At 52.2% G+C, this 12,182-nt stretch overlaps 1 protein-coding gene across 4 annotated transcripts in view; it reads left to right on the forward strand.

Annotated features, from left to right (window-relative positions):
* The window catches only part of GMEB1 (glucocorticoid modulatory element binding protein 1), a 46,191-nt gene that overhangs the window by 18,969 nt on the left and 15,040 nt on the right, over window positions 1-12,182 (forward strand). For all 4 annotated transcript variants that reach the window (XM_014582541.2, XM_006164572.3, XM_006164574.3 and 1 more), the window contains 2 exons: window positions 3,547-3,650; window positions 10,516-10,667. In XM_014582541.2, the coding sequence (XP_014438027.1) occupies window positions 3,547-3,650; window positions 10,516-10,667 (256 nt within the window). The remainder of the gene's footprint in view (window positions 1-3,546; window positions 3,651-10,515; window positions 10,668-12,182) is intronic.

Raw genomic sequence — 12,182 nt, forward strand, 5'->3', positions numbered from 1 at the left:
GGCGGCGCGAGAGTGGGAGCTGGCCTGGGGCCTCGACGGGGCTGGCGCAGGGTGGAGTGGGTGCCAGTGCCCTGTTCAATCCCTCTCTGCTCTTGACTAACTGGGTGACCTCGAGAAGTCACTCAGTATTTCAGAGCCTCTCACATGAAAGTGGGAGTAATACACACTGCAAGACTGCTGGAGTCAGCGGGGTAATACAGTTAGATGCCTTGGACTGGCATGCACTGTGGTAGGATTTATTGCAAATTTTTTAAACTTAATTTAAAATTTTATTTAACTTTATTAATTTTATTTATTTACTTATTTTAATTAAATAAAGAGGGACAGAGTGCTCACCAGAGACAGACAGAAAGAGGGAAAGTGAAAAAGCAAGCCACCAGGTCCAGGACTCAAACCGTGGTTGACCATGGGGGAGTCCAGCGCCCTTAACCTCCATGTTGCTTGCCGGCCCCATTATAAATTTCTTTGGAGGACCGGCAGGTGACATAGTGGTTAAAGCACTGGACTCCCACATGGCTTATTGTTGTTCAAATCACTTTCCCACTTTCCCTCTCTCCCTCTCTAGTCAAATTTAAAAAATAAATGAGAGGAGTTAAGTAAAATAATTCTTTAAGAAAAGGGGGGGGGACCGGCAAGTGGCATGGTTAAGGGCGCTGGACTCCCACATGGCCGACTGCAATTCGAGTCTCGGACCTGGCGGCTTGCTTTCTCACTTTCTTTCTCTCGCTCTGTACCTCTCTGGTCAAAACTAAAATAAATAAGTAAATAAATAAAGTTAAATAAAATAATTCTTTAAATAAATAAATAAATTAGAGGACCAGCCGGTGGCATGGTGGTTAAAATGCTGGACTCCCACGTGGCTGCCCATGGTTCAAGTCCCAGACCTGGTGGCTCGTTTTCTCACTTTCCCGCTCTTTCTCTATGTCCTTCTCTGGTCATATTTAAAAAAAAAAAAAAAAAGAATGAATAAATAAAATTAAATTTAAAAAAGGGTAGTGCAGAGGTTAAGTGCTACACCCAGGGAGTCAGATACCACGTGGCTGGCCACAGTTCACATACTGGCCCTGGTAGCTTAGAAAATATGTATGCCCAAATCCCAACAAGATAGGATCGTGGTATGACCATGCCCAGTTGGGGGGTGATTTCTCTCTTACCATCCCCCCTGTGGGTGATTCCTTGCTTTCTGTCTCTCTGGGCAGTACATTCAAAACCTCTCCAAAAAAAGAGAAGAATAATTCCCAAAAAATCATAATAATTCCTTTTTTTCTTTTAAGAATTACTTATTTAATTTTATTTATTCATTCATTTATTTCAATTTGACCAGAAAGAGACACAGAGAGATAGGGGGAAAGTGAGAAAGCAAGCCACCAGGTCCGAGATTCGAACCAGGGTTGGCCATGTGGGAGTGTCCAGTGCCTTAACCACCACACCACCTGCTGGTCCCAGTAATTCCTTTTTTTAAACAAGATTTCTTTAATTTCATTAATTTCTTCTTTTTTTGGGGAGAGGTTTTTGCTATAGGGCACGTGTGCTGCCAGAAAGACAGAGAGAGGCAGAGAGACAGAAAGCGAGAAATGATCCCCCAGGGGGATGGCCATGCCGCAATCCCTTCTCCTCTCAGGATCTTGGGCATGCACGTACACATACCCAGCGTGAGTTTAAGCCACCAAGTTCGGGACTTGAACTGCAGTCGAATACATGGGAGTCCAGCGACATAGCCATTATGCCGTCTACTGGTCCCATTATTATTATTATTCAATTTGACCAGAGAGAGAGAAAGCAAGCTGCCAGGTCTGGGACTCCAACTGTGGTTGGCCTTGTGGGAGTCCAGTGTCCCAACCACCACATTAATTTCAAGCCGCCAGGTCCAGGACTCGAACCATGGTCAACTGTGTGAGAGTCCAGCTACATAACACTACAGCACCTGCTGGTCCCGGTATTATTATTTTTTAAAACTTGCTACAGGAGGGACCAGCAGTTAGCATAATGGCCGTGTCACTGAACTCTCACATAGCTGATCGCGGTTTGAGTCCTGGACCTGGTGGCTTAAACTCATGCCGGGCGCGTGTGCGTGTGTGCCTAGGATCCCGAGAGGAGGATGGAGGAGAAGGGATTGTGTTGTGGCCATCCCTCCCGGGGGGTAAATTCTCACTTTCTGTCTCTGTCTCTCTTTCTGGCAATTGCACGCGCCCTATAGCAAAAACCTCTCCAAAAAAAAAAAAAACTTGCTACAGAACCCATGTGCTCACCAGAGAGATACAGAAAGAGAGGGCAAGCGAGAAAGCTAGCCACCAGGTCTGGGACGAGAACCATGGTCAACCATGTCAGAGTACACTGCCTTAAGCACCACACCTGCTGGCCCTCTAACATTTAAAAAAACCTGAACCCATGACGGAGCTCTTGTGCACACATGTGAGAGTGAGGTGAGAGATGAGCATGCCCAGGGGTCGGGTCACGCTGGGTCTCTAACTCTCCTGCCTGTCACGTTTCGGGCACGTGCATGTGAGCCCCGCAGGCTGCAGGCCGACCAGGCCGGGGGTTCGCACTGCAGCTGCCACGTGGGCTTTGGCCTGTGCAGCAGCTCATCACCGCTGCGTCATGGAGCTGGCCCTAAAACCAGATTGATCAAAATAAACAATGAGGGCCCGCAGGTGGCCTGGAGGTTCAGGCGGCTGGACCCCACATGGCTGACTGTGGTTTGAGTCCTGGGTCTGGGTGTTGGACAGTCATGCCAGGCATGTGTGCGTGCCCAGAATCCCAGAGGAGTATGGAGGACTGAGCCATGCCATCCCCGGGGCTGACCTCACTCTCCCTCTCTGTCGCTGCACGTGCACTCTGTAGCAAACTGAGACAAATGAAGTGCAGCCTCCGTGGGAGAGGCCGTCGATCTCTCCTGCTGGAGCCACATGGAAGACTGTGGTTGGGATCCTGGGTCACTGACACGTGCCAGGCACATGTGTGTGCACCTGTGACCCCTGTGGCTAGAAGGCTGGAGGGCGTCCTGGTGTGACAATGTCCCGTCAACGATACCTTTTCTGTCTCTCAGAAGAAGTGAAGCAGGGCATTGTCACACCCATGAGCCTGCATGGAGACGGTGGCTCATTCTGTCTCTGTGGGCAGCCGCAGTGCACACACAGATGGTTGTCACCAGAAGCGTGTCCTCTGCTGCAGTCCAGAGCCGAGGGGTGGGGCCCGCAGTGCTGCCAGGCTCTGCCGCTCCATCCTCCCATGTCTCCATGCTTGTCCATCAGCTCAGCTCATTTGAACAGCCCAGTGCCTGGCCGTCCGATCCAGTCCCGAGCGGTTGTAGGTGCATGTCAGTTCTCTCATCCCTTGTCCTCTCCTGTGTTCTGTAGCCTCATAGCAGGAAGGGTCCTGTGCTCAGGGAAAGGTTGTTCCTGGCACAATAGGACAAGAGGCTGGAGGGTACGAGGCTGACTTCAGGCACTGTGGGTTTTTCGTACATAGCAAGTAACCGTTCCGTTCTTGTCCTGCTTGGCCTGCCCGAGTTGATGCTGGACTGCTTTGCATGCTCTTTTCCCGTAGTTCAATGATCAGCTGATCAGCCCCAAGCATTTCGTCCACCTGGCCGGCAAGTCCACCCTGAAGGACTGGAAGAGGGCCATCCGCCTGGGCGGGATCATGCTGAGGTAAGCCCGACGACCTCACGGCCTGCGGCCCCTCACGGCAGCGAAGCGCGAGTCCCGGCTGCTCTCGTTTTCTTTCCCTTTGTTTTTTTTTTTTTGAGAGAAATTTTTGCTATAGGCGTGCGTGCTCTTCAGAGAGACAGAAAGCGAGACTCAGCCCTCGGGCTGGCCACACCACAGTCCCTTCTCCACTGTTCTCCTCTCGGGGTTCAGTCATCCATGCACACGTGCCTGCTGTGAGTTTCAAGTCTCCCAGTCCAAGACTCGAACGACAGTCTGCGACATGGCTGTCACTCTCTGCTCCTCCCTCTCTTTTTCTTTCAAATGTGCATTTTAAGGACTGGTGGTTACGGGGCTGATCCCACCTGGCCAGCGTGCAGTTCACGTCCCAGACCCAGAGGCTCGAACATGCCAGCACATGTGCGTGTGTGCTCAAAATCCTGAGAGGAGAGTGGGGGCAGGACTGCAGCAAGGCTGTCCCTGTGGAGCCTGGGGTCCTGGCTCTCCTTCCCCTGCCCTTACTCTCTGTCTCTCCAGGGAGCACACATGCCTCTGACATATTTTTAAAACGAGAGAGAAAAAAAAATTTTTTTTTTTGAGAGATTCTTGCTATAGGGCATGTGTGCTCCCTGGAGAGACAGAAAGCGAAAAATCATCCCCTGGGGGGATGGCCATGCTGCAATCCCTTCTTCATTCTCCTCTTGAGATCTTGGGCACACACACACACACACACACACACACACACACCTGGCATGAGCTTTAAATCACCGGGTCCAGGACTTGAACTGCGGTGGATTATGTGGGAGTCCAGCAATGTAACCATTACTCCAAATGCTGGTCCCTGAACATATATCTTTTAGAAATGTATTTCTTCCACAAAGGAAAGAGAGAGAAAGAGACTCGCAGTGTCTTTAGGCTGCGACCCACGTCTGCTTCAGCAGCCCGTGGGTATCGCAGCCGGCACGCTGGGCCTCCCCCACGAGCCAGCCTCACAGAGGCACAGCTCGCTTGCAGCACGGTCTCATCGCCGGTCTTTTCTCTTTAATTTGACACTTTAATTCTGTCCGAAGGGTTGACTTGAGCATTCCGTACGTTACTCGACCTTCCTTAACTTTTTAAAATCCCTGGTAGTGAAGGAAAATTAAGCGTAATGAGCTCCTTTCAGCATCTAGAGCAAATTTTTTTAACTCTTCTTTTTCTTTCTTTTCTTTTTAAATTTTTTTCAGGTGTTTGCCACAGGGCACATGCACTTGTCTGAGAGAGACAGAGACAGTGAGAGGGAAATGGCTAGGCTAGAGCCCCTCTTCTCCATTCTCTTCCTGGATGTGGAAATGCACACGCATGTGTCCGGCATGATTTTCACGGTGCTGGGTCTGAGGCTGGGTCCGCGGTCGGCCGTGTGGGAGTCAGCACGTTAACCACTGCACTTCCTGCTGGTTGCTCATTCTTTTTTTTTTTAAAGAATTATTTTATTTAACTTTATTTATTTATTTTAATTTGACCAGAGAGGGACAGAGTGAGAGAGAGAAAGAGGGTAAGTGAGAAAGTGAGCCGCCAGGTCCGGGACTCAAACCGTGGTTGGCCATGTGGGAGTGCAGCACTCGTAACTATCGCGCCACCTACCTGCTGGTCCCAATTCTTTTTTTATTACATTTTATTTATTTACTCATTTTAATTTGAACAGAGAGGGATGCAGAGAACTTATTTTAATTTGTCTGGGAGAAGGAGTGAGAGAGCAAGCTGCCAGGTCTGGTATTCAAACTGTGGTCAGCCATGTGGGAGTGTCCAGCACCTTAACCACCACGCCACCTGCCGGCCTCCATTCACCCTTTTTGTAGATTGCTGATAGAGCGCGTGAAGCAGCAGAGTGAGAGAGAGCGGTGAGCACCCCGGCCAGTGCCCCGTCCTCCAGCCCACTGAGTTCCGGACACTTATGCTCATGACTGTCATTGTTTCAGGGAGGCTGGGCTGGGGCTCGAACCACAGGCACCCTGTGGGATCTGGCCCTTGAGTAGCACATGGCGGAGGTGGGGCTGAGCCTGTACTGAGGAGGCGGCATGGCTATGCAGTGCCGGCCCATGGCCAAGCCCCGGGAAGCCGGCGACGTGGCAGGTATCGTGGCAGGTAGGGTGGGTCAGTCGTTCGCTCTGGACACGAGCCTCATGTCCCAGACAGAGGTAACTGCCGGTCTCTGTAGCTCCTGAGCGTGGTGGTCCTCCCAGGCAGGGTTAGCACTGCATGGTGTCCAGCAGTGCTCGCCTACTGATAGATAGTGTTAAGGTGTGGTCAAAAACTTCAGGTTTCCGGGAACCAGCAGTTAGTGTAATGGCTATGTCACTGGATTCCCACGTAGTCGACCGCGGTTCACGTCCCGGACCCGGTGGCTTAGAACTCACACCGGGCGCGTGTGCGTGCGTGCCCAAGATCCCAAGAGGAGAATGGAGAAGGGATTGTGGTGTGACCATCCCCCCTGGGGGTGATTTCTCACTTTCTGTCTCTGTCTGGCGAGCACTCGCACCCTATAGTGAAAAAACCTTTCCAAAAAATAAAAAAAACTTCAGGTTTCCCAGAACATGTATCAGGAGCTTTAAAAGCATCCTGGGCCAGCAAGTGGCATGGTGGTTAAAGGCTCTGAATTTCCACATGGCTGACCGTGGTTCAAGTCTTGGACCTGGCAGCTTGCTTTCTCGCTTTCCTTTTCCTTCTGTCTCTGTCTTTGGTCAAATTAAAAAAACAATAACAAGTGGAATTAACTAAATAAATAATTAAATTTTTTTTAAAAGGCCTCCTGCCCTAGGCTAGCCGATGTCAGGTTAAGGCGGCGGGATCCCACACGGCTAACTCTGCAGTTCGAGTCCTGGGTCCAGTGGCTTCAAATCACACTGGGTGTTTGTGCAGATGTGCCTCAAGTCCTGGGGGGATGGGGGAGAAGGGGTTGTGTCATGGTTATCCCCTGGGGGGCGAGTTCTCACTTTCCCTCTGTCTTTCTGTCTCTTTCTCTGGCAAGTGTATGTACCCTGTAGCTAAAAGCAAAAAACAAAAACAAAAATGAAGGCCCAGCAGATGGTAGTTATTAAGACGCTGGACTCCCACATGGCTGACTGCAGTTCGAGTCCCAGACCTGGAGGCTTGAAACTGCCAGGTACATGTGTGTGCATGCCCAAAATCCTAAGAGGAGGATGGAGGAGGGGTTGTGGCGTGGCCATCCCTCTGGGAGGTGATTTCTCACCCTTTCTCTCTGTCTCTATGGCACGTGCATGTGCCTTATAGCAAAAATCTGTCTTAAAAAAATCCCTAAAACAAAACATCCTGTCCTTTGTCTTTTTTTTTTTTTTTTTTTTTTAAGGGTTATTTTAGGCGCCAGCACGTGTCATGGTAGTTAAGGCTCTGGACTCCACATGGCTGACCACAGTTCAAGTCCCAGACCTGGTGCCTTGCTTTCTCACTTTCTCTCTCTCTTTCTCTTTATTTTATTTATTTATTTATTTTATTTTTTTGGAGAGGTTTTCTCTATAGGGTGCGTGTACTCACCAGAAAGACAGAAACAGAGAGATAGAAAGCGAGAAATCACCCCCAGGGGGGATGGCCACACCACAATCCCTTCTCCTCCATTCTCCTCTCGGGATCTTGGGCACGCACGCGCATGCACCCGGCGTGAGTTTAAGCCGCCGGGTCCAGGACTTGAACCGTGGTCGACTACATGGGAGTCTAGCAACATAGCCATTACGCTAACTGCTGGTCCCTCTTTCTCTGTCTCTTTCGGGTCAAATTAAAATAAATAAATAAATGAATAAATAAAGGTAAATTTAAAAAGAATTATTTTATTTAACTTTATTCATTTTAAAGATTTATTTAATTTTATTTTTTCATTCATTTATTTTAATTTGACCAGAGAAAGAGGGGAGTGGGAAGTGAGAAAGCAAGCTACGAGGTCTGGGACTCGAACCTTGGTTGGCTATGTGGGAATGTCTAGCGCCTTAACCACCACGCCATCTGCTGGCCCCATATTTACTTATTTATTTTAATTTGACCACAAAGGGGCAGAATGAAAGAGAAAAAGTGAGAAAGCCAGCCAGTAGGTCCGGGACTCGAACTGCAGTCAGCCATGTGGGATTCCAGGGCTCTAACCGCCATACCAGCTGCTGGCCCCCGTCCTTTGTCTCTTTACTTCTTTTTAGAAACCTGTCCTGGGAAACTAATGCACATAGAGAGTTCCCAGTGCAGTGGTGTTGCTTATGGTGGAAGTGGCCGCCTGCCCTGCTGTGCACCAAGGACTTCTCAAGAAAATTACGGCCTGTCTGAATGCGTATGATTATATACCATGGGATAGTTTGCATGACGGTGTTTCTGAAGAATTTTTACATGAAAAATGCTTGAGAGATTTTTGCTGTAGGGCATGTATGTTTGCCAGAGAGACAGCGACAGAAAGCGAGAAATCACCCTCAGAGGGATGGCCATACTGCAGTCCCTTCTCCTCCACTCTTTTGGGATTTTGGCACACACACACACACACACACACATGCCCGGCATGACTAGAGCTGTGGTCCGCTCCGTGGGAGTCCAGCTACATAATCATTATGCCATTTGCTGCTCCCATTTGCATAGTTTTAAAGGGCAGTTGTTTTCTTTATAGTTGTCTTTGTTTTCAAAAAGAAATGTTAATATATTCACATATTTTAGGTTTACTTATTTAATTTTTTTTTGAGAGGTTTTTGCTATAGGGCGCGTGCGCTCACCAGACAGACAGACAGAGACAGAGACCGAAAGTGAGAAATCACCCCCCGGGGGGATGGCCACACCGCAATCCCTTCTCCTCCATTCTCCTCTCGGGATCTTGGGCACGCACTCACATGCACCCGGCGTGAGTTTAAGCTGCCGGGTCCAGGACTTGAACCACAGTCAAGTGGGAGTCCAGCAACATAACCATTATGCTAACTGCTGGTCCTGGTTTATTTAATTTTATTAAGAGATCTTTGCCTTAGGGCACGTGCACTCACCAGAGAGACAGAAGCAGTGAGAGGGAAATGAGAAACCACCTCCAATGGGGGATGTCCATCTGCAGTCCCTTCATTCTCCGGGGACTGGGCACGGGTGCACACGCGCTGTGAGTTTCAGGCCTTCAGGTGGAAACCAGCCTGCCGTGTGGGAGTCCAGTGACGTGCCCCTGTGCCGTCTGCCGGCCCGAGTGTACTTGTGACGTGAGAGCGAGAGGCCCTGCCAGCAAGGCCTCGGCAACCCCCGCCACACCTGGGGCGGGCTTTGTGGGGGCTCCCTGCCGAGCCTCGTGCCCCACACCGTGGCCATGCTGCAGAGCGTCCTGCGGCACCATAGTCCCACGCTGCCCAGTTGTCTGCAGTCAGGCCCCGGGCGCGGCTTTGCAGGTCTGGTTCTGAGCCAGCTCTGACAGGCAGTTAGGGCCCATGGCGCAGTTGGAGTTGTCGAGAGCCCCACCAGGTACAGACGCGCATGCCCACAGCCTGGACAGAGGGAGGCGCATCAGACAGTGGGGCGTGGGCACCCTCCTGAGGGCGCCTCCTTGCCTTCTCTCGGCAAGTGCACATCCTCTCGTAGCATTTACACAGAGTCTTTGGTCCAGGGGGCTGGCAGGTGGCATGGTGATTAAGGCACTGGACTCCCACATGGCCGACCATGGTTTGAGTCCTGGACCTGGAGGCTTCCTTTCTCACATTCCTTCTCTCTGTCTCTCTCTGGACAAGTTGAAGAATACTAATAAATAAAATGACATAATTATAAACAATATTGTTTGATCCAGGTGATTTGTTTGCAGAAATCAGGAATCAAGGACCGGCAGGTGGTGTGGTGGTTAAGGCACTGGACTCCCACATGGCTGACCGTGGTTCGAGTCCTGGACCTGGTGGCTTGCTTTCTCACTTTCTCTCTCTCTCTTTCTCGCTCTCTCGCTCTGTCCCTCTCTGGCCAAGTTAAAATAAATAATTAAAGTTTTAAAATATTCTAAAAAAAGAAAGAAAGCAGGACTCAAACGGAGTTGGGGAGCAGCACCTCCACTCCCGCTCCTTGCCCTGGGCCTGTTCTCCCAGAAGGGCAAGCACACACCAGGTCCCCACATGCAGGGTGGGGTGCCGAAGGGTCTGTGAGGGCCACTTGGGCTCGGCAGTACCCCGCCGATGGGGGACTGCAGCTCCGTCCCGTCGCCCTGTCACTGGGCGCTACCCTCGGTCCTGGCGGGAGAGCGTGCTGAGAGACCCTGTGGAGGGCGCTCCCCCCCTCCGTCCCTCCCAGGCTGCTGCTCTGAGCCCGCCTGCACTCCGGCGCCCCGTGGCTTTGCCTGCGGACTGCAGTAGCGGTGCTTCTTCCCTGGTAGCAAGGACGTCCTCCGCTGTGGGTCTCGTGTAACCAGCTCTGCTCTGGCAGGGCTTTGTTACTTGCTTGCTTTTTTCCGTCTTTATTGTAGGCCGCTTGTGCTTGCCAGAGACAGAGCGAGAGCGAGAGAGAGTCGCCCCTGCGAGGATGGCAGCCCCATACCCCGTTCTCGTTTCCTCTGGGACTTTGGGCATGTATGCACACGCACCTAGCGTGGTTCTGAAGCCACCGGGTCTGGGCCTTAACACCGTCGGCCACATGAGAGTCCCGCGCGTTAGCCGCGCCACCTGCTGCTAGGTTTCAGAGAGTCAGGGAGACGGGGGTCTGAGACGTCAGGTGACCACCTGAAGCTCGGGGGCGTGCGCATGGACACGATGCTCTTGAGGAGTAGGGGAGGGAAGGAGCAGGGGCGTGGAGGCCTGTGCCCTCCGGCTCCGGTCAGGACTTGGGCGGCCTGGACCTGCGGGGTGGCCTCGGCGTGCCATTGCCGTGCCGGCCGAGCTGGGGCTTCTCTCCCTCTGCACAGGAAGATGATGGACTCGGGCCAGATCGACTTCTACCAGCACGACAAGGTGTGCTCCAACACCTGCAGGAGCACCAAGTTCGACCTCCTGATCAGCAGCGCGCGCGCCCCGGTGCCCGGGCAGCAGAGTGCGGTGCAGACCCCCGCGGCCGATGGTAGGCGGGGAAGGCCCCTGCGCCCCGCCATGCTTCTCCACGCATGCCTCCCCTCCTCCCTTGCGCTTCCTAGCCTCCACTCCCGTGAGCGGATGTGCCTGGTCAGGTATGGCGAGCTCTTCTCGGGCAGGGCCACGGCTCCTGGAACCGGCTCTTGGTTTCCTTCCACGTGGTTCCTCTCAGCCGGGTCTGCCTCCCCCTTCCCCATGAGGAAGAGGCTGCAGCAGTCCTGGGCCCGCAGCGTGCCCAGGTGCCACCCGGCACACCGAGGTCGCAGGGGGCCGTCAGGAAGCTCCTTTGCTCTGCAGTGCACAAGGCGGGCAGGTAGATGGCTTCACCGCCGCGCCGTCGGTGGGCCCTAAACTCCTGATACACAGTCAGTAGCAAAGGAGCTTTTCTCTGGGAATCTGCTCTTCACGGGCCTCTTGTCTGATTTTTGGGCCCCTATTTCTCTCTCTTTCTCCTCATAGTCTAGTCAGTAGGCGGGCGCCCCCCGTCTAGACGCTCGGCACCAGCTGTGTGTCACAGAGCTATAGGCAGAGCACCCCAGCCCCGTCAGGGTCAGGTCCTCCTCGCTCAGTGAACCCAGCGGGCAGCCGGGCAGTCCGGCTCACCTTCCGTCCTTTTCAGAAACACACTTGCTCAAGAGGCAGACAGTCACGGTGCACTTACCGCTCACTCCTCGCTTCTCTCTCGGTGCGGGAGAAAGTCTTCACACCCGTGCGTGCTGACCAGCGCCTGTGGTCCCGGCCCCTTGGGAGGCTGAGGCAGGAGGGTCAGGCGTTGAAGGCCAGCCTGGGTAACAGAGCCAGACCCTGCCTCTTAACCAAACAGATAAAGAAGAAGAAACACTTTATTTTGCAAGGCAGCTTTTCTTTTTTTTGGAGAGGTTTTTGCCATAGGCACGTGCGCTCACCAGACAGAGACAGACAGAGAAACACCAAGCGAGATATCACACCCCCCAGGGGGGATGGCCACGCTGCAATCCCTTCTCCTCCATTCTCCTCTGGGGATCTTGGGCACGCACGCACACACGCCCGGCGTGAATTTAAGCCTCCAGGTCCAGAGCTCGAACTGCAGTCGGCTACGTGGGAGTCCAGCGACGTAGCCATTATACCGTCTGCCGGTCCCTCTTTTTTCTTTTTTAAGAAAGATTTTTGCTATAGAGTGAATGCATTCACCAGACAGACAACGAGAAATCACCCCGCGGGAGGGGGCCACGCTGCACCCCCTTCTCTTTGATTCTCCTCTTGGGATTCGGCACATGCACGCACACGTGCCTGGTGTGAGTTCCAAGCCACTGGGCCCGGGTTTCCATTCGCAATCAGCTCTGTGGGAGTTCAACGGCATAACGCTACGCCATCTGCTGGACCCCAGCAAGGCAGTTTTTCTTTTCTTTTCTTTTCTTTTTAAATTATTTTATTGAACTAACTTTATGTATGTATGTATGTATGTATGTATGTATTTTGATTTGACCAGAGAGGGACAGAGTGAGAGAGAGAGCAAGATAGGGAA

Source organism: Tupaia chinensis, unplaced genomic scaffold (genome assembly GCF_000334495.1).
Source record: "Tupaia chinensis unplaced genomic scaffold, TupChi_1.0 Scaffold143646_1, whole genome shotgun sequence".
In the NCBI taxonomy this organism is placed as follows: Eukaryota; Metazoa; Chordata; class Mammalia; order Scandentia; family Tupaiidae; genus Tupaia; species Tupaia belangeri.